The following is a 23,198-nucleotide window of genomic DNA, read 5'->3' as shown; positions in this document are numbered from 1 at the left end:
ACAGAAGTGTGTAGGGGACAAGTGATCTTATTTTTAAATGACAAATCATGTCATTTGACCAGGGGCACACAAACCTTTGCATAGCCAACAACTAATAAATAGCAGTATTTTCATGAGCGAGCAAAAGAATATTTTTTAAAAGTAATGATGTCTAAACGCTGATTACAATGTTCAAAATATGCACTGGGATCTAACAGTCAGAGCGCAACAGTGAAAAGACTTTTATTTTGTAATTTAATGCAAATTGTTTCATTACAAATAGTTTTACCAGCGTAGAACTTTGTGATATATTTATATGAATATACTGGTAAGATGATTTTCATGTGGTAACAGAAACCTTCCAGCTACAGGACATGTTTGCGCTAACATAGCTAACGTTCCGGATGTTTGGACAGTGTAGAAAGTGTATGAGGATGCTCAGCTATTAAAAAAGCAGTTGAATTTCATTTGTGCTGGAAATGGTGTGGAGCTCTGTTTGGCTTAAAGTTAACATTAGCACTATGTCAGGGGTTGGCAACCCAAATGTTACAAAGAGCCATTTTGTCCCGTTTAAAAAAAAAAAAAAAGACCTGTTGAGAGCCACAACATTGTATGTCCATTTTTTATGCAATATTTTACCATCTTGGCTGCAAATATATTTGTGTGCTTATGTCCTAATTAGACAAAAAAAAAAAAAAAAAAAAAAATATATATATATATATATATATATATATATATATATATATATATATATTTATATAAATGAAAATTCAGATATATTTGCTTTGGTTTAAGCTTTAACTCAGCTATAGCTGCTTTTCTCACATCTCTGGCAGGAAACTTTTCTGCGAAAGTATAACTCTTAATTGTAAAACGTTCGACTTTTTGCTGTTTGACAGTTTCTCCTTGCAGCTTAAACATACCAGGTGGAGTGCATATAAATGCAAACGTGTCTTTTCATTTATCTCCACATTTTTGAATATTTAGATTTCAATAAATCTTGAATATTTCTCCTCTTTGCCATTTCATTAGCTACTAGCTAAGCAAGATTGTTATTTGCATTGCAATGGCCCAGCAGTCTGCGTGCCAACCTCCTTGGTTAAAGGATGTTGAATAAGCAGTTATACACTAATTGCAGCGACTGAGACCATTTATTGTTAAAATATGTCAGAATTGTTGTTAGATTGTGTTAAGCCACTTTTCCACTGCATGGTACAACTCGACTCACTTTTGGTACCAGGTGCTTCTTTTTCCACTGCAGATACAGTACCCCACCCCCACCCCCCAAATGTACCTGGCTGTCATAGCGATGCCAAATGAAACTGAAGTAAATTCTTGTTCAGAAGGGGCTGATGGAAGCAAGATAAAATAAATACTACTAAAAAAAATAAATAAAATAAAAACAGCACAGTTTAGGAAATACTACATGACATTTCAGATGACAAGATGATTCTGGTTACTCAAAGGTCATGCAGGAGGATACGCTAACCTAGTAGGTAGCATTAACATATGTCGATTCTCTCCAACCATTCAGTAGTCTGCAACGTTTTTACGTCACCTTTGTATTGGCTCAGCTTACTTGGAACCTTGATGTAGGTGGTACCAAAAATAATACCCGATACCAGGTGCCGGATTTGCCAAGTGGAAAACCAAAAAAAGTGAGTAGAGTCGAGTCAAGCCGGTACTATGCAATGGAAAAGCAGCTTTAGAATGCTCAGCAAAGCTTAACTGTACTGCAAAAGAGGATTATTTCATTTTTACCTAAAAATTGAAATCTTCTGTGAAGCCACAAGCATGCAGTAAAAGAGCTGCATGTGGTTCCTGAGCCCTGCTCATCCCTGCCCAAGGTCAAAAGATCCACACACCACAGGACAGGTTTAGTTGCAACCAAATGATGATGTGGTTAGAGGATAAAGACTCTCAGAGAGTAAATTAAAGTAAATGGTTTTGGAGTGACAGAATTACAATTTACAATTGTGGTGAGCAAACAAGCATCTCAGAATGCACAAAACATTGAATGCTGAGGTGGATGGGCTACAGCAGCAGCAGATCACATTGAAGGTGGTATAATAATGTGGGGAATGGTTTCTCGGGACACATTAGGCCTGGTAATACCAATCAATCATCGATTGAATGCCACAGTCTATTTGAATATTGTTGCTGACAAGGTGTATCCCTTCATGGCCTCAATTTCTAAAAAATTCTAATGGCGACTTCCAGCATGATCATGCACCATGTTTCAAAGCAAAAGTCATCTTAAACTGATTTCATGAACATGAAAATGACCTCAATGTTCTTTAGTGGCCTTCCCAGTCACAGGTTCTGAATACAATACAACTCCTTTGGGACTGGACATTCATAGCAGGAAAGTGCACCTAGAAAATCTGCAAGAACTTTTGAATATATTAATGATGTTTCAAACAAAACGCTGATACATACATAGTAAAATATTTTTACATTTATTTGTCAGAAGCTGTAAACACGGCCACATGGGACAACAAGACACACAAAACCAAAACCTTGAGGTAACGTGAATGAATTAGTGGGAAAAACTTCATATCAAGGAGGTTGCAGGTCCAAATGTGGCCTAGTCTCTATCTAAATCAAAATGGAATGATATCGGAGAGGACCTTGAACATGCAGGAAAATCATTGGATCTATACTATACCTGATCTTTAGTATTATCCACCCTCATGTTTAACAGGGGGCAACAGACATTTAGATTGAAGGCATCCTTTGGCTATATGTCCAGATATAAGGTGAAAAGTTAAAAGATGACTGACCATATTTTTTTTCCCCACTGCTGACTACTTCAGGATTTACAGCTTTTTTCAAGACTGGATCACTGAGGTGCTTTGAATCTGTGGTAAATATTGAGGCCATATTTTGTGGTGTTTCAAGCAATGTTGACTTTCAACCACTATTATTCCTTGCGATGCGTTTTGCTTGTTTGAATATCACGTTCCACAAAAGGAGGAGCGACTTTATGACTATAGGAGAGAAGAGAACTCTGATGTTTGGAAGGCATCTGCTTTAACCCTTTAAACTGTAGCCTTATTATTGTCATAACTACAGTGAATATCCAGTTACTAGTTATTCACCACTATATACCAGTTGAATCTAGATCTCCTAAGTCTTGGCCCCATCATTGCGAGATTGCTAATTCAATCCCTGGCAATGCCACAGTATTTGTTGCCAGTGCACACTTTTCTTCTCTCTCTGGGTGGGTAGGATGATCCTTTACTAACCCCCATCACTCAATGCCATGCTAGCCAACATGGGTGCACGTAAGCTGACGTAACAAAATTAGTAGTTAGCATTGCCCTCAAAGTGTGTTGAGCTGTTCAGTGATGCAGTAATATTATATTAGCAGCAGTCTAAAAAGATATCTATGTGTCAAGTGGGAATTGTCTATGACTAAAAAAACATTTTAGGGGGACTGGGAAACCATCCCTTTATTTAATATCTATTACAGTTAAATCTTCAGTTCAGGTCATTAATAACAAAACTCAAAGCAAGTCAAAAATAATAAACACCTCTACACTAATACTAATTTCTGCTAGTACCCATATAAGATTTTAGTACTATGTTAGCTCAAAGGTAACAGGTTTTGGTCATCCGAAGCTTGTAACATAAAATCAAGGCATGTTCCAATAACAGTAAATCATTTTTACAATAATTCATTTTATTTTTAAAAAATGCAGACTTGTTTTTAACCTTATTAATAATGTTTTCTAATGTCTTGCAAAGCATACTGCAGTCACAGTATGCAGCAACATGATCACAGTATGTCCACATTATGCAGCCCTGATAATTACTATGAAACTAATGTGCGAGTTCTGTAGTTCTGAGAGTGCGGAGCTGAAGTTTGGACCCAAATACAGAGCACCAGGTTAGGCACAGATTCCTACCCCTGGTCCAAGAGTATCTCCTGCATATTTTAGTGTTTTCTCCCATTATAGTTATACATGAGGGTAGCTTTGTCTTAGTGCATATGTATGTGTTTGTGTGTGTGTATTCTAATTGCGCATAAAAGGTCATTACCACTGAACAGATTACAGTATTCTTCCACCTAGCTCATGCTAAACTGCTTATGAGCATAATCTTGTATGTATGGGGTAAGAATTGTTGCTTTTTGTAATGTTTGTATGGCGGGGACCTTCGCTAATCCCAATCCTAGACCTAGGATTAAATCCAACAAGAGCAGGGGGGGTGTTAAGAGGTTTCATTACCCCTCCCTACAATATACACATACACATAGTCTCGCTTTTTTAGGTGGTGGTGGTGATGGGGGGTGGGGGGAGTTGAAGATGTCTCATATCCCCCAACGCTGTCATAACACCTCCCCATATACTCTCTAGCTTTCCCTCTCTCTTTCGCTCTTCCAGTCACACAGTAAAAGCGCCATCTCTGCATTAATGCTTAATGCCGTTTTGGCGAGTGAGGGATGTAAGAGGATAGGACACAACCCTGGGTGCAGGGCCCACCCCCATCACAATCATCTAGGCTTCAGAGCAGACAGCAAAGGTCAGAGGGCAAAATCTAGATGGCAGAGGTTAAGTACAGCTGGTCTAGATTGCACTGTGAGCAATTAGTGAATCTAAAATTGTCAATCTTTCAAAGTAAAACCAAAACAATTATCATAGCCTCAACCCTCAAGTCATCTGGATTTCATGCACCACACATAAAGGAACAAAGCAATAAATCCCATTTCATCACATTTCATCACATCATTGCAATTATCTGATCGCTGAAGGAAGATGACCAATTATTATTTGCCACTTCCCAAATTCCCCATTCATGTCTATTCTTAGAAAATGTATTGCAGATTGGAAATATTGGAAAACCCAATTTAAAATATTACTTAGGCTGCAGTGCACATGGTGGTTCAGCATTAAATTAGGCTATAAATTTGGACAGCCCATTGAAAAACCATTGCCAATAATATGGAATTGGTGCATTTGTGCAAAGAGATAGAGTCATACTAGAACAGGAAAGGGCCTTTTCCAAACAGTTTCCTCAAAGTTGCAAAGATATGATACTCTAAAATGTTGTATGCTGTAGTATTAACATTATGCATTATATATTCCAGTAGGTAAGATTCTTCTGGCATCTGGTAAACTGAGATACCTCTATCAGACTGCCAGATTTAGAAGCATGATTCATCACTCCAGAGAACACTTTTCCACTGCTCTAGATCCCAGTGCTCATGAGCTTCACACAACTCCACTTGATGCTTGGCATTGTGCATGGTGATCTTAGGCTTGTGTGCAGAGCATCCTGTCAGCAGAGTCCTGTGACCACTGATGAAAGAACCAGAGGATGACCAACATAAACTGTGCAGCAACAGATGAGCTATCGTCTTTGACTTTACATCTACAAGGTGGACCAACAAGGTGCAAGCATCTCATAGATTGAACAGTGAGTGGACACAGTGTTTAAAAACTCCAGGAACTCTGCTGTGTCTGATCCACTCATACCGGCATGTTACACACCAACACACTACATCAGTGCCACTGCAGTGCTGAAACAGATGGACTACAGTCTGAATTGTAGAACTACAAAGTGGGACAAAAGGAGATACTGCTGTACTCGCAAAACTTTATTTAATTAAACGCAATATTAGATAATAATCATTTACAAATATCAATCTGTTTTTGGTACATAAAACTACATAAACACCATAAGTCATGAAAAATGTATCATATGTATTCCTAAAGATGTATTTAGTAAGAAAAAATATCTTAAAAATACTGGACTGTAAAAAATGTAGGTTCAGCGGAGGATTGGTATGATGACCTGCTAAATATGTTACCTCTGGAAAGACTGACTATACTTAGTTGTGGAGGCTTTGGTTAAATAGATCACTGTATTTATCACAAATATGAACAAGTTACACTTTACAGCCATATCTAGACCACAGAAAGCCACAGTAGATGACGTGTAGATTGAGTCTTTTAGATAAACAGAGCAACGTTAGCAGTGTGTTACATCAGCTACAGTTACTAGCCTAGTTAGTTTTTTCACCTTGTATCTTTCAGCTCAAAAACAGCAAATTTGTGAATGGTTAATAAATTGAGGCTAAGTGTGATAAAGAGGTTTATTTACACAAGTAGAATGTTAAAATGAACAGCTCTCACTGTTTCGCTTTCTATGTATTATAACAGCGCTGTGTAATGTACTTGCTACATGACAGTGAGTGTCTGGCGTGCTGTGGCGTTAGCAGTTATTAATGAATGCTGAAAACATACATGGCTATCAATTAAACAGAATGGACAAGGCTTTCCATCGTCATTTCCAGTTGTTTGTGAAAGTCTTGAACCAGGGCTATAAAATAAAAATAAGCCCAAAATAAGCATGACATCCGCCTCATGCTACCTTCTGAATGTGATAGTCAGTGCTTCCTCAGTGGGTGACTGTCTCCCGAATGGAATGCATAGCCAGTCGTCTGGAAATCCAGGCTCCTTTAACCACTCCACTCCTTCAATGAAGGCATCTCAGACTGTTTATCATTTTCCAGTAATCCCTGCATCCGCATACACGCTACTGTAACTTCTCCCCCAGCGCTGGCAACAATTTTCCCTTTGTTTCCTCTTTGGCTTGTAAGACAATCGGTCTGTAAGGCCGTCTATGCTCTCCCAGATGAACAATGGGCAAGCTATGGTGTGTCTTTTGTGTCTGGCTCGGCTCTTGCATTGTAGTGCTGCTTTATTTGTCTTGGTACACTCACTCTCAGCTTGCATGGGCTGGATGCCCATCAATTCATTAACTTAATCTGGTATTCATGAGGGAACAGGAGGGGATAAAATGGCAGGTTTGGATGGTACAGTGTTGCACATTTGTACAAATTAAGTAAAGATTTGGCTTGTTTGCCAGTCCCCCAGAAGACTACGGATTGTTTTTATTTTGTTTGTACTAGGCCTACGTTTGAGGTAGAAGTGAAAGAAAGGCTGAGAGAAAGTCAAACAAAGAGACGGAGAGAAGGGAAAATGATATGAGAGGGTTGATTAAAAGGGAGAATGAGATAGAAAAACAATGAGATAAAGGAGATCGTTCCCGAGAGAGAGCATTGCATTCAGTTCCACACATCTTGTAAGCCCGTGTATGTATGCGTGTTGTCAGTGGTTCTCTTAAGGACAGGTTGAATAATTCAGCTGGTGCAGATGCTTGTTCCATTACCTCAGCTTGCTACTTCAGTCCTCCAGACCCACAGGTTACTGCTGTTCACTCATTCACTCCTACAGGCCCACAGGTTACCGTCGATCTCAACAAGAATTAACAGGATTATAATGAGCAAGAGCAATTTTGGAGGATTTTCCCAAAAGAAGTTCAGACTTAACATATACTTCATGCATATACCTTAATCATTTGCAACTTTTCCCAAACTTGTACCCCGCTGGCAGGTCCATCCACTAGGTTCCTTTTTCCAAGGCTGGTTTATGAAAATGAGCCGTGAAAACGACTACACTGATCAAATATGTTGGTGTAAATTATTGAGCGAGGATTTGTCGCTGGATGAATAAGAAATGGTGACTTAATGGCAGCGTTCCACTTTGGGACGAGAGCTTCTGAGAAATGCCTCTCGCTCTTTGAACTTGGGGTTATGTAGGGCAAAGAGCTCTGGCAGCAGTTCTGAGATATGGACAGGATTCGCCTTGTCCAAATTCTCTGGTTGTGTATCAGAGCCTTCATATGCGTGCAACCGTGAACCATGCCATCTGATTTCATAAAATAAGTCAGTAGGGGGCCTGGGGCTCCCGAGTGGTGCAACTGTCTTCGCCCCCATTGTCAAGAGGTTGCAAGTTCAATCCCAGGCAATGCCACAGCCATCAATGGACAGGTGTCCAAGACAGCATAACTGGCCCTCCTTGTACCGTAATGAACAATGCTAACCAATGTAGATGGCTGGAGTGGGACTTGTTTTCTGACTAGGAGTTACATGATAAAGATCAGCCCAGCCTAACCTCTACACACACACACACACACACACACACACAGTGAATAGATACAATTTCAAACTGCACTGTCCAGAAAAGTCACATCAGGCTATAGGCTATTCCTAACCACAGCGCAGTCATCACCCTACATATTCCAACATTTCCACCCTGATCAAATCAATCATAAAGTAATCAATCATAAAGCTGGATTCACGTACACCACGAGCACTCTAGCACCTTTCGGCTCAGCACGGACAGGTTAATATCTGATGAAAAAGCAAACAGCAAACTTTAAAACACGAATCTGATGATTGTACACAGCGGGCATGAAACACATTTATGGACTAATATCTTACCTAAACGCATAGGTAGGAGTTAATAATACTGATACATGTGTAGGTGATCAAAAGGAGGGGTTTCCAGAGTGGAGCTGGTATGAGCAAGTTGCTAAAGAGAAGATCAGATGTGTAAACACCCTTATTTACAATTTAGAACCATTGTCCACTTGTACTTGCAAACAGAAGAATTTGACTTCTGCATTTAACCCATCCATCCAGTGAAATACCCACATATCAGACACACTAGTGAATGGACAAAATAGGGGGTGCGAGCACACTTATAAAATGGTGGTGGTTAGCCCTATCCAGGGCACATTTGGGACTTCAGTTTTGTCTTGTAGGCTCAGGGGAATGATCCAGCGACCTTTTGGTCACAAGTCTGGTTTCCTAACCTCCAGCCCATGACTGCCCCCAAAATCCTGGTTCCAAGTGAGGCCTGAACTCACAAAAGGCCTGAACTCACACTTGGATTGTTCTAGAAATACCATGCACTGACCAGAAATTATGCAGTCGAGATTGCTGCATTTGGGGAATTCAAAGGGGTCAGCACAATCAAAGTGCAGGAGCCGAGTCACACTCTGGGTGCACTGCCTTCAAGATCATAGCATCACCCCTGCCAAGTAAGATTATAAAAACAGGTTATGTTTTTTTTTTTATGTCCCTCATGATACACTACCTACCTAAAGCCAGTAATATATTAGTGCTCTTCTTGCTCTAAGACACCCAGTTTAACTCTGCAAAGGCTTCATAATTACACGTTTCAGTGAATCAGGCGTGTTGGAAGCAGTGATAATTGTCCTGGACCAGGACCGAGAACCACTGACATAAGGAACGCTCTATCAGAGAACACCCTCAGCAGTGACCAAGTGCACATCAGTTTTTTCCAAATGTTGACCATGTTCTCTAGCTCTGATCACACCGGGCTTGTCTGGACAGCATTTTCACAGTAGCCTTGGAACACAAAAGTCTTGGGAGAGCCCGGGTTTGATTTTTTCCACGGAATCATCATCAACATTTATTAAGCTTTGCAAACTAAATCAGTTCTACATTTATTTTGAGAACTTGCCTTAGGCCACATAAGCATATTTTAATGTGTTTGAAAAAAAAAGAAACCCTCCCCACACTCAAAGCAACAGTAATATCTTCATGGCCTCGTTTAATAAAAATAAAAAAAAAGAAAGAAAAAGGGGGGAAAAAGATGTGAAAAAACATGGATTATGAAGAAATCCAATTATAATCAACTGATTGGCTGTCTGTAGTAATAATTTGATGAAGAGAAGGCAGTTAAATTTTGGAGTGATTGCCCTTATTAAAAAGCTTTGAGGAGAAGAATGCTTATTACTCTGTTTTGATACCGATGAGATGGAGTCTATAACTTTATTAATTTCCCATAATATTAATAATCATGTTATCCCTTCGGCTGCACTGAGTTTGAGCTATTGGGACAAGCTGCTGAAATTATTCCTTGATGAAATGATTTCACACTTGGGATTTCTAAAAGCTGTATCATTTCAAACGTACAATCTGGGATTGTAGCGCAGGAGTGGTGTCCCTGCTGGATAGCTGATTTGCAATGAAGGTGAGGTGAAGATTTCCAAGCTTTAAACTTACCCCCACCGTTGCTTTTCTGGGTATCCCCCCCAAGGTATCCCACCCATTTAATATCACATGCCAAGGTGTGACTGCCAAAAACAATGTATGCTAATTTGAAAAACACAAGACACTTAAGGCTCTAATTGTTTCGTTTGTACAATGAAAATGAAAAACCTACAACGGGATGTATTAACGTAAAGATGTTGGCTGACCACATTGGATGTCTTGGGCTGGAGGTCTGAGAGCTCCAGCTTCAAGTTACAGGGCCAGACCCCAATTTGGTGAACAGAGGTAGAAAATAAAGATACGACTGAAGAGATGCAAAAAAACTTGGTCAAAAGTAGAGAAGTGTGTGTGTGTGTGTGTGTATATATATATATATATATATATATATATATATATACACACACATACATACACACACACACACACACACACACACACACAACGTTAGATAAGGTGGAGGAGGAGCTTCAGGTGTGGCCCTCCTCCCAAACTTAAGCTATTTCACAACTCCATTTACACAAAACTGATTTCCAGTGTGTGGGTTTGAAGAACATTAAAAGACTTTAATGCGCATGCTCAAACTGTTTACACGGTTAGAAATAAAGGTTCTGTGCAGGTATATTTTTCATTCATTAAGGTACAAACAATGGAAATGTGCCATCAAAACGTACAACAGTGGTTTTAATATCCAGTTATACACCTTAAATAAGTGACCCAGTGACAGTTTCTGACCTTTTTTCTGAGTGTGTACTGTTATGTACTATTTGAGAAACCTTCAGTCAATGCTTTACCAATTAGATATCAGAATGTTAGTGTGAATTTGAAGAAAACCTGTATGAAAAGCATCTTATAAGTTATGAAGATAGAGATGGCAGGGCTGGATTCAAGGTGAGGCACTGAAAATTAACCACTCAAACTGTCACATATGAATTTGCTGGTAAAATGCAACCGACACTCTGCTGCACTGAGAATTGAGGTTCGAACTATTCAAACCAAAGTAACCAAAGCAAACCTCAGTCTTCGAGATGAGAGTAGAGTCTTGTGCCTTAGTTTAGCTTCATTATTAAATGCAGTCATAGTATTTCACAAAAGGTAAACTCGTACTAAACACCTGTCAGGTTTAACACAGCTTCAAATAAAGACGCGCACACACACACACCGCTTATCCTTCTGGGTCACAGGGGGTGCTGGAGCCTGTCCCAGGGGTCACTGGTTGGAAGACAGGAAACTCCCTGGACAACTCGCCAGACCATCACAGGGCAGAACAAATATCCACACCTTGGGTCAATTTAGCATGTCCAATTAGTCTCACTGCATTTCTTTGAACTGTGGGAGAAAACCTGTGCAGACACAGGGAGAACATGCAGAATCCACACAGAACGGAACCTGGTTGCCTGGCCGGGGAACCGAACTAAGGCCCTTCTTGCTGCGAGGCAAAAGCACTACCCACCATAAATATGGCATTAAAAAGAGATAAGACCCAATCAAAATGAGGTTGAGACCAAGATGAGACCGCTAGTTAACCGTCTATATAAAAATGGAGACAAAAGGTTTTTATCATATATGTTGTTTGTCCTCGTGTAAAAATGTTTGTACTCACAGCTTGAAATTTCATGAGTCGTAAGTCTCAAGTCCATCTTGATTGCCCATCTCTGGTAACTACTACACATTTAAGAGCAGCTTGGAATAAAACTGATAATTATTAATTTGGTATTTATTGGCAACTTCAAGGAAGTGGGAAGACAGACTGCTATATTCAATACAAAGCAATGAGAGTTGCTAGACAAGTTCATAAATGAAGACACAGGACTTAATTGCTGTGTGTGTGTGTGTGTCTGTGTGTGTGTGCATGCGCACATGTACAAATGTGTAAATTGGTGATCTTTTCTTCCACCATTTTTCAAGGTGACACTGCAGGGTCCTTCAGGGCTTTCTTTCCAATCCTTTTTGGGATTGAAATTATGATGGAGTAATTTTTCCATGGAAAATTGCCTCTGTCACTTGTGGTCGGTATCTCTCTATAAATTTCTCAAGTGTATTTCTCTCTTTATTTCTCTCTCTCTCTCTCTTTCTCTTTCTCTATCTCTATTTCAGATACTACTGGTTATCCTTGTCTACTCCAAGTCTTTGCATGATGTCTGCTGAGATATTTTGATCCATCATGTAATTTTATTGTGTGCAGTACATTTATTTTATACTGCCTCCACATAGTCCAGCTGATTTGTATATGAAGACAATAAGCATAAAGTTACTGAAGCTCTTGTTTACAGGCAGAAAACAGTGATGAATGAGACATCAAATCTCTCAGCGTTGCTGGAAAAAGCTCACTTGCACAAACACCTGCTTGTTTCCAGAGTAAAATAAAAAAGGCTCATGTCATTTGAGAGTTAAGGGGTGGTCCCTTGGAGGAAACGTGCCCTAATTTTTATTTTCAATAGAAACTTATCTAATTATATTGAAGTTAACTTCCTGATGGTTGATTCAAGGGCAAAGGAGTGACGCGAATGAGGTTTAACCTTAAAAACAGGGCTTGCTGTAATAGTTCTTCTTATGCTATTTTTAAAGCATAGTACTACATTCATTGAATGGATGTGAGAACCTGACTAAATGATATAGTTGCCAGATTTATGCTATTGTGCCTTCATGTGTCTGATTTTGTACATAACTACACATAGAGTTATGTCCACTGTGGGTGTTTTATGGGAGAGGATGGGGTTGATATACACTTAATGTCCAAAAGTATAAGGACACACCTTCTGATTATTGAGTTTAAGGCTTTCAGCCATATCCATTGCTAACGTGTAAAATCAAGCACATTGCCATGCAGTCTCTGTAGACAAACATTGGCAGTAGAAAGGGTTGTACTGAAGAGCTCATCCACCTTAAATGCACGGTCATTGAATGCCACATTTGCCACATGGCAGTTCATATGGGGCTAGGTCTACCCCAGTGAGCTGTAAGTGCTATTATTGTGCAAGTGCTATTATAACAGGTCAGACACAAAGCAGCAGGCCACACAAACTTAAAGCTTCCGAGTTCTCTGTTGCATCACTTACTACTTCCAAACTGTTCCTGGAAGTAATATCCGCATAAGAATTGTGCATTCTGAGGAAAGTGATACATAAAAGTTTATTTACACCATGGCGTTTCAAAATTCAAAAGTGTTGTTAGAGCTGGAGTCTAAAATCTGTAATATTTTGATGCCAGCCCCAGGATATCAACACAATGCACTTTTTTTTAACCGCTGCTTTCACTTTTAAATTATATTACACTGCAGCTAGCCAAATACCCATCAGACCCCTCCCCCTCACCGAGCCTAAAGTTACTGTGGAGTGAAGGAATGGAGAGTACAAGGGAAGCTAGTACAGAATCATAATTGTTGTTTGTTCCCTCACTGGTTCCTATAAAAACCACTAAAAACTTTCATTTCGTAAGCAGCCTTTTTTTGTCTGATTATCATCACTACAGTAATTTCAGTGAGCATTCTACTGGATATGCAATGTTAAGTTAGCGCCAAGGTAACTTTGGTGGACAATGACTGTTCTACATTGGCTTAAACACTACCGATGGCACCATTTGAAGGCTGTAAAACATACTTTGTATGTTGCAGTATTCAGTAAACTCAACTGTACATATTTCAACTTGAAGCCTCACTCATAATATTGGAGAAGGATTTGGTACAGCATGCCTCACTTTACTTAGAACTGACAAATACAATTTACAACCCCTTATGATGGGGTTGTAATATGTCTGTTAATACCAATCTATATCAATAAAAACAAGTATACATTCTGAGTGTGTTTATGACTACACAAGTTTGTTATTCATAATTCACTCTACAAGCTGGGAGGAACAAAATGATGAGTGAGTTAAGAACAGTACTTATAATGTGCTAACAATCCATAATGCATAATAAACATGGCCATAAAGTGCAATGCATTTTATAAATATTTTGGCCATGCGTCATGATGCGTCATGAATGCATTAGAACATGTTATGGATGTGTTCGTAGGTTTTTATAGACATGGTATTCATAGAAAGTGAAACCAAAGTGAAGGCTACCCAACACCTACATAAGCCCTTCATGACAACTGAAAGAGACCTACATTACCATTGATAAACACTTATTCCAGTAGGCATCATGATGTCTAGTTGGCGTAACATCTTTTGGCAGGTGACTTTGTGAGGTGACACCTTTTGGAATAAACTTTTATAAATGTTTATGTCGGTTTAAATTGGTTGTTTTTAATAACCTTATGTAAATGTCATATGACATTGTGAATTCTCCCCTACAGTAAAGTGTTACCACTGTTTCAGTTCATTATAAAACATTGAAAACTCTTTTCCAACCAATTTCCTTCCCAATTTTTGCCCAGCTTTACGTGTAAGAAAGGTTCTCCCCATCACATGATGCTAAAACCTGCTGTATTTTAGCCCACACCAATCACAAATAAAGCCGCTAGATTGTGGTGGGACTGAGAAGAAAGGAGAAGAGACAGGAAGCTCCAGCATTGATACTAAATGCTTTACTGTACAGTAAGGCCCTAAGCCACAGCAGATTCCTTTCTGCCTCAGTGCCTTTTAGGCACCATATGGCCTCGGCAATCTTTGAATCATTCATTTCTCACTGTAATTCTGTTTTGCATATGGAACTCTGTACAAATACAACATTTCCATAACCCCATGTGTGGGCTTGTTAATATTAGTAATTCCTCCCTGGTCGCATTTAGCCTGAAGCCTTTTAATAAAAGCACACCAAACAAAAAAAAATCCACTTCGAATTTTAAAAAATGATGCGTGCTGTAGCCAGCAAACAATAACCATTCAACTTCGCAGGTGAGGTGACACAGTTTTTCTTTAATGTCAAACCTCAGGGCCTTTGTGAAGAGGCTTACAATAAGCTTTCCCCCCTCCAGTGTGAGACAGTCTGGTCTCTCCAGCATAAAGCCTCCACAACGTCCATTTGACCGATCTGGCTTATTGTCATTTGGTCATTACATCACAATTATGAGGCTGCTCTTGGAGGGAAAATAGGAAATGGAAAAAAAAAAAAGAAAAAAAAAAAAAGGAAAGACTGAAATGTAGGTCACTGGAGATGCGCTCACGGCGATCTGTCTCTGCCTACCCCGGGATGGGTCCATAGCTCTGTCTCTCAACCTCCCCCTCCACGCACACACATGGGAGATGGGCAAAGTCACTCACTGCCATTCTCTCCTTTACCACAAACTATTTAATCAGACAAGGCAGGTTACCAATGACGGGTAATGCACACAGCTTGATAACAAATTGCTAACGCTCCTTTCTATCCCTTAGTGGCTTGGCTTTAAAGCCAGTCACAGCCCCTCACTTGTTATTAATGAAATACTGCTTTCTCTAGACCACAGACACGGCTGAATTGGCCTTTTTATTGACCTTTCTAAAACATTTGACACCTTTGATCTCTTCACTTCTGCTTAAAAGGTTGCCCAGCATTGGACTGGAAGAGAATGTGTGCAGCTGGATCCAGAACCATTCAACAGACAGATCTCAATGTGTGTCTGTGATTGGACCTCACTCTCATTTCCTAGGTGCACCCCAGGGCTCAAATTTAGGCCCCCTGTTATTTATATTATATATAAAAGACACTGATGACAAAGTGAAAGGATGATAGAGTTCTATGATGGACTTTCAAAAAGCATCTGATATTGTTTAGCTTGTTACTAGACCTTCAAGTAGTACTGAGTAGATGAGGCAGGCTAAATGCCTTTCCCCAGATCTTATAACAAATTACCTGGACTTAAGCATAATGTGTTGAGTGGAGAAGAATGTGTTTTAGTTTTGTTGAAATAAATGAAGTATGACTAGATAAATCAAAAACCATGTTGATAAACTAGTATTAAAGTTATATTTTCAGAAAATGCAACGCTTTCATCAGTTACTGACAACAAGGATATTACTTGCAGCACTTCACCCTTTAAAAAAATTACATTCTAAAAATCATAAATAAATTAGGTACATACAGTTGTATGCCAAAGTTTGGGTGTCCCTGGTCAAACTCCATGTTTTGTTGTTCTTCAGAAAACACACCCCTGCACAGTTTAAAGCAGAATTACTGTTTATTGGCTGAATTTAACATATTAGGGAAGAGAGAGAAACATATATAATGCGCCATAAGGCCACATTTTATTTTGCTTTATTTCTTTCTAACATGTTAAACTCAGCAAATCAATAGATGCGCAGTAATATTTGCAGAACAATGTTTAAATTTGTATGCTCTACATTGTTTTGACCTATTTTCACTGAACATTAACAATGCATTTCATTTGACTGAGGGTGTTTACAAATGAATCAACTATACTATGCATTAATATATTTTGAATTGTTTTGATAATTATGCACTTTAAAGAGCAGGTAACGACTCCTTTAGATATTTGTAAATAATATTTTAGTGATATACAATGGAGATCCCCTGAAGAGGAACTGAAGAAGGTCTGTCTGGGATCCAGCAGCAAGTGCACTCCTATCTGCCTGGGTTAGTGGGTCAAAGGGTTGAGAATGTCTTGCACGGCTTGCCTGCACTGCCTGTCGTCACACACCAAACACCAGTCTGCATTACCCCAGTTTGTACTGAAGTTCTATTATCTCGATATTCTAATAATAATTCTAACAGTCGTCAAAGTCTCTGTGTGGAAACCTTGTTTTTTTTTCTACAGCTTCTTAATTACGCTTGACTCACTTTGTGGAATCTAATGATAACCACAATGCAGCTTTTGATTATCTTAATACAAATTGTCTCTGAAATTAAGGATTCGACATTTGTTCTAACGTAATATGATGCATTTTATCAGAATAGTACTGTAACTATTGACATACTTAACATACTCTCTAATAATCAATATCTCTTATTATTTGTAGTAACCCAACCACCCATTTACTCATGTTGAGTTCCATTCCCATAAAGTCCAATGATTCTTAATGATGAACTCATTATATGCATGGTGATGGTTTTTTATATACATACTGGACAATCATTTTAATTCATGAATTTATTTCAATAATAATAATAATAATAATAATAATAATAAACAACAACCAATTCTAATCTACTGAGGGACAAATCTGCAATTTGCATACTATTAGTGCAAAAAAAAAGCGTTATTATATTGACCACATACTCAGTACTGTAAATATGAAACTAAACTGTAAACACTCCAACACTGTAAATATGAAATATTGTGCAATCCTGAGCCGAATTCATCCACATTTCCTCCTCCAATTCCGCCCAACTGAGTAACCAGAGGTGCCATCCGACAGTGGGCGGAGTCTCTAGCCGCCATCCAATCCGGGCTCTCCACCCCTCTTCGGCTCGCGAAAGGGGGCGGAGTCGAGCTCGTCCGTCCAATCGGAGCTCCCAATGGGGCTACCGTGCGCCCCGCCCCCCACTCTGCCCCGCGCGAGCGGTGAAAACCTCCGTGGCTGGCTGCGCCCGTTCAGGTCGCGTGAGAGTCCGCACGCTCGCGCCGCGTTTACGGGATGCCCACGCGCGCGAACCTGCCGCCCGGGCCGTGAAGAAGAGCTTGAAAAAAGTTTGGTCGTTGCCGTTGCCAGGGATCTTCTTGTTGCTGCTGCTGTTGTTTGTTTTAAACCCCTCGTTTGGGTTCGTTTCGTCTCTTCATGACTGGGAGCGAGTCGCCACCGCCACCACCACCACCATGCGAGGTAGGAGCCCAACTGTTTCTGACAGCCTGATTTGAATAACTGAATTCGCCGCGAAAGCCATTTTTGCAACAAAAAAAAGGTTTGCGAGGTTTCCTGGACCCCCTGGACTGTAGCAGCCCAGCAGATGCTGGACCATAGATGCAGAAACCACCACAAAACAGTGGCGTGCCCGTGCGGTTCTGGGCTCTTTTGGGGTACAAGTGGAGTGAACGCCGCTGAAAGAGACCAGAGACACCATTAAGCGGCACCATGCGTGCCGGCGCGAGCGGCAACTCAAAAAACACCTTGTGCAACTGTGAAATGTCGATGCAGTCGTGGTGGATTTTGACCCCGCAGTTGCAAAACAGAACTTGCGATTGCACGGCTCGTGCGTTTTCTGCCTTGCCGGGGAGTTTATTATAGTGTAGCAGCGGAGCGCCGGGCGCGCGCGAGCGTGTGTGCACGCGGGAATAAGCGAGCGCGTGGACGGGAAACTTTGGGAGTCGTGCTTTAGTGAGGGGCTTTAACGCGGCGCGCGCTGCTCCGTCCGCTCCACTGACCCATTTCCGTCAGTCAAGCGCCGCTTCGCGCCCAAAGCGCCGAAGTGCAGCACGCGGGCGAGCGCGAGGGGGACGCATCTATTCAGGAGAGCTGCTTTTAATGAGTCTCACCAAAACGGCACCTCGAGCCTCCTAACACGGATAAACGAAATCGCATGTGACGTCATAGCCTACCTTCATTTTTAGCACACATTTAATAATTAAATATCTTCAAAATAACATTTAATGAAGTAAAACTACTTTTTACTGAAGGGGGAAAAAGGTACTTTGGTCTGTCTCACCAACTCGTTTTTCGACTAAATTACAGTTTTGCTGTATTTTTAAACGGGGACAGCCTCGTTAACCAACGTCTTTACTGTAGAATGTAAATGTGCCAGATGAAGCCCGATTACTTCTTTTTTAATCTGCAGTCTCTGGGCAGGTTGATGTTAATATCACTTTTTGGGATAAAGAATCTCTTATACGTCCTCATAAACTCGTTTTGTGGCTAAAAAGCACCTTATTTATATCCTCAAACTCCAAAATATCATCTTGTACATCCTCACAAACTCATTTTTATACGTCATACATCACAAACTCCTGTTATGGCTACAGAGCACCTTATCCAACCTCAAACACTTGTTTTGCAGGTAAAAAGAATCTTTTTTCACTTCTACAAAATCCTGAATAACGCCTTAAACATCCCCACAAACTCGTTTTATGACTAACGAAGACTCGTTTCATTCAACCTCAAAAATGAATACTGTTGCTAAAGAATACTGGGCACAACTTCAAAAACTGATTTTGTTGATAAAGAGCACCTTATTCAAGAGCCCCGACAAACTGTTTTGTGGCTGAGCAGTATCTTGTTCATCCTCACTAAATCAATTTGTGGCTAAAGAGTACCTTATTTTTCCTCAGTAAATCCTATATTGGCTAAAGAGTACCTTATTTTTCCTCAGTAAATCTTATATTGGCTAAAGAGTACCTTATTTTTCCTCAGTAAATCCTATATTGGCTAAAGAGAACCTTATTTTTCCTCAGTAAATCCTATATTGGCTAAAGAGTACCTTATTTTTCCTCAGTAAATCCTATATTGGCTAAAGAGAACCTTATTTTTCCTCAGTAAATCCTATATTGGCTAAAGAGAACCTTATTTTTCCTCAGTAAATCCTATATTGGCTAAAGAGTACCTTATTTTTCCTCATTAAATCCTATATTGGCTAAAGAGAACCTTATTTTTCCTCAGTAAATCCTATATTGGCTAAAGAGAACCTTATTTTTCCTCAGTAAATCCTATATTGGCTAAAGAGAACCTTATTTTTCCTCAGTAAATCCTATATTGGCTAAAGAGTACCTTATTTTTCCTCAGTAAATCCTATATTGGCTAAAGAGTACCTTATTTTTCCTCAGTAAATCCTATATTGGCTAAAGAGTACCTTATTTTTCCTCAGTAAATCCTATATTGGCTAAAGAGTACCTTATTTTTCCTCATTAAATCCTATATTGGCTAAAGAGTACCTTATTTTTCCTCATTAAATCCTATATTGGCTAAAGAGTACCTTATTTTTCCTCATTAAATCCTATATTGGCTAAAGAGTACCTTATTTTTCCTCATTAAATCCTATATTGGCTAAAGAGTACCTTATTTTTCCTCATTAAATCCTATATTGGCTAAAGAGTACCTTATTTTTCCTCAGTAAATCCTATATTGGCTAAAGAGTACCTTATTTTTCCTCAGTAAATCCTATATTGGCTAAAGAGTACCTTATTTTTCCTCATTAAATCCTATATTGGCTAAAGAGTACCTTATTTTTCCTCATTAAATCCTATATTGGCTAAAGAGTACCTTATTTTTCCTCAGTAAATCCTATATTGGCTAAAGAGTACCTTATTTTTCCTCAGTAAATCCTATATTGGCTAAAGAGTACCTTATTTTTCCTCAGTAAATCCTATATTGGCTAAAGAGTACCTTATTTTTCCTCAGTAAATCCTATATTGGCTAAAGAGTACCTTATTTTTCCTCATTAAATCCTATATTGGCTAAAGAGTACCTTATTTTTCCTCATTAAATCCTATATTGGCTAAAGAGTACCTTATTTTTCCTCATTAAATCCTATATTGGCTAAAGAGTACCTTATTTTTCCTCAGCAAATCCTATATTGGCTAAAGAGTACCTTATTTTTCCTCAGTAAATCCTATATTGGCTAAAGAGAACCTTATTTTTCCTCATTAAATCCTATATTGGCTAAAGAGTACCTTATTTTTCCTCAGCAAATCCTATATTGGCTAAAGAGTACCTTATTTTTCCTCAGTAAATCCTATATTGGCTAAAGAGTACCTTATTTTTCCTCATTAAATCCTATATTGGCTAAAGAGTACCTTATTTTTCCTCAGTAAATCCTATATTGGCTAAAGAGTACCTTATTTTTCCTCATTAAATCCTATATTGGCTAAAGAGTACCTTATTTTTCCTCATTAAATCCTATATTGGCTAAAGAGTACCTTATTTTTCCTCATTAAATCCTATATTGGCTAAAGAGTACCTTATTTTTCCTCAGTAAATCATTTTGTGGCTAATGAGTACCTTATTTTTCCTCATTAAATCCTATATTGGCTAAAGAGTACCTTATTTTTCCTCAGCAAATCATTTTGTGGCTAATGAGTACCTTATTTGTGCCCATAAGCTGTGAAGCTTTAGCTGAAGAATACTTCATTGGTCCACTCTAAATTATTTTTTGGCTAAAGAGAACCTCATTCATCCTCACAGGCTCCACTTTGTTCAGCCTGGGATTCATTATGTGACTGAAAAAATACTGTTTAACCTGATTTGTTCACAGTGGCTAAAACCAGCTGCTAGCTCAGCCAACACAGATAGTTTTTTGTGGCTAAAACAGGTGCAGCTTCATGTTTTGGTCTCGTGGCTAAACTAAATTGTAAAAGTCTGGAAGTTTAATACGTATAAAAGAGTAAAACGCTATTTCCAGACTTACAAGCGCCTCGTGAAGCCACAGGGAATCGTTTCGTGACTAAAAACAAACACAGCCTGCAGGCGGCTAACCTGCTAAACGACACTGTCGTGAACAGCCTGGCGTACAGTGTGAAAATGAGTGAACACGAGTTTGTGGAAAAGAAAGAAAACGTTAAAAGTGCGTCGTGCAGCCTCAGACTCACCAAGCCAGCAGCTCCAGCTCAGACCACTGTTTCGTCTGACGGCTGGAAACGATTAGCATCTAAATGTTACCTCAGGCGGTGGAAACCTGAGGGAACATTCGGAGTTTCTGAGGGAGAGAGAGAAAAAACGGGAGGTAACAGGCGCCGAGTTCACACTCACATCGCTTCTCCTTCAGAAATATCCGGTCTGGCTGTCATGTGACCGGATCAGGCGGTTTTAACGGTGTGGCCGACGTGAAATGAAGCTGTTCTGATGGGTTCTTCTCTCTTTTTAAAGGGTTGAACTTCAGTTTAAATCAGTGTCCGTTTCCAAAGATTAGCGCTTTAGTGCTAAATACACTCCCAATACAATCACAGCACATACAGGCCAGTTAAAGCGGAATCGGCCGCGGTTTGTGGGTTAATTATAAAAATCCTTTGCTAATATATTTTCTGTGTTCACGTCCACCTGCGCTTTATTTTGATGGCGCCCTACAGATTATCTTCAGATGCTGAAACTGTAAACAAACGTTCTGGTGATGATCTGCAGCGCCAGGTTCGGGTTTTGTTAGGATGTGAGTGACTTAACAGAATCCGTTACATCCAACTTCACGTTTAGCTGCGTTTATTAGAGGTTTGGTTGAAAGTGAAAGAAAAGCGCGAACATCCAACGCCTGTACACTGAATTTTCACCGCGGTTTCGTTTGATGATCCACTGTAGGTGCTTCGTGGATCATCGCTCTCTCTTGAACTACAATTCAAACTATTCAGTGCAGCTGAACTTGGAGTTGAGTGTAAAAAGATCAGCCTGGATGTTCCTGATGACTGGCGATCAACAGGAAGTTAGTTGGTCAATAAGACGAATATCTGTGGGGGACCATCAGATTAAAGTGTGACCTCAAACTGAACAGACGGTGATTTATAATTTTCCCCATTTTAATTCCACATCACGTTGTAGGCGGCAGCACATTGACGGTCGCCTGAACGAATTAAACACGTGAATAATTTAATGATGAAGGTTCTTTGTAGATGTTATGTCCAGAGACTAATGTAACGTTGTTTACACCACAGCGCCGTGTTCCTTTATCTCTTATTGCGGTGTTGTAGTTGATCCTTTCAACTACATAGTAACCCTTACACGTTCCGCTGTTTCTTCGCGTGGACTGACATACATTTATTACGAGTTATTGAAAGACTGTGGCTTAAAGTTTTTTCCCCACCCGTATTCCAACAAGCCACGCCCCTTGCGTTAGGATTGGCTAGTAGTTCACACTCACGAGCAGCTGGAAGTACTAGCGGGTGAGACGGGATTATCAACTAGCCAATCCAGTCACAGGGGGCGGGGCTTGCCGGAAGACGGGTGGGCAAAGCGTTCAAGCCAAATTAAAAAAGCATTAAAGCCAAATTGAGTGTTTGAAATTTCAGGTTACAGATTCTTTCCGCTTATAAATGCTTCCTTTTATCAGCTGTTTTGTTATTAGAGTCTAAAAGCAGATTTCAAGAACACTGCGCCACGTTTTATTTTTGGAACGTTAAAAATAAATTGTATTAATTACGTTATTAATTAGAGTAATGGAGCCACAGATCACACCAAGAATTACGTCTGACTTTAAAACTTAATAAATAAAATGAGTGAAAATGATTATTTTTGTTACTCATAGCATGTTTTAATCATAACAGGGCAAAACATTTATAGCATGTGCTAATTATTCACTACGTATTTATTCAAAGAAATGCAAAAGTTAATGCAGAGGGAAAAATACATTTTGTCACTTTTTCTGCTCTTCAAAAAAAAGTTGCTTTGTTCTGGACACAAATTAGCTCTGCTGTTGGACTAAGTTGTCAGTAGTGATTCACCACTTAAAGCTTTTACAGACTTAATCTTGGTCTGGGAAGTTGTTCTTGGAGATGTTTACATGACTTTGCACACAGATCTCAGTTTGATCCTAAGATCCACTGGTTGTTAATCCAGTGCT

The 23,198-nt window shown here is 39.5% G+C and overlaps 1 protein-coding gene and 1 non-coding gene across 2 annotated transcripts in view; one reads left to right on the top strand and one right to left on the bottom strand.

Annotated features, from left to right (window-relative positions):
• Window positions 1–8,716: 8,716 nt before the first annotated feature.
• Window positions 8,717–8,882, bottom strand: LOC119261904. Its single transcript, XR_005129261.1, has one exon. It is a non-coding gene; the product is annotated as a U1 spliceosomal RNA (small nuclear RNA).
• An 8,416-nt stretch (window positions 8,883–17,298) lies between these two features.
• Window positions 17,299–23,198, top strand: part of rorb (RAR-related orphan receptor B) — a 51,412-nt gene continuing 45,512 nt past the window's right edge. Inside the window, exon 1 of the mRNA XM_037531762.1 lies at window positions 17,299–17,551. Within this exon, the coding sequence (XP_037387659.1) occupies window positions 17,545–17,551 (7 nt within the window). The 5' untranslated portion in view covers window positions 17,299–17,544. The remainder of the gene's footprint in view (window positions 17,552–23,198) is intronic.

The sequence above is a fragment of the Pygocentrus nattereri genome, chromosome 20, assembly GCF_015220715.1.
Source record: "Pygocentrus nattereri isolate fPygNat1 chromosome 20, fPygNat1.pri, whole genome shotgun sequence".
Lineage (NCBI taxonomy): Eukaryota > Metazoa > Chordata > Actinopteri > Characiformes > Serrasalmidae > Pygocentrus > Pygocentrus nattereri.
Note: the sequence above shows the minus strand (reverse complement) of the source record. Positions and strands in the feature narration are given on the sequence as shown.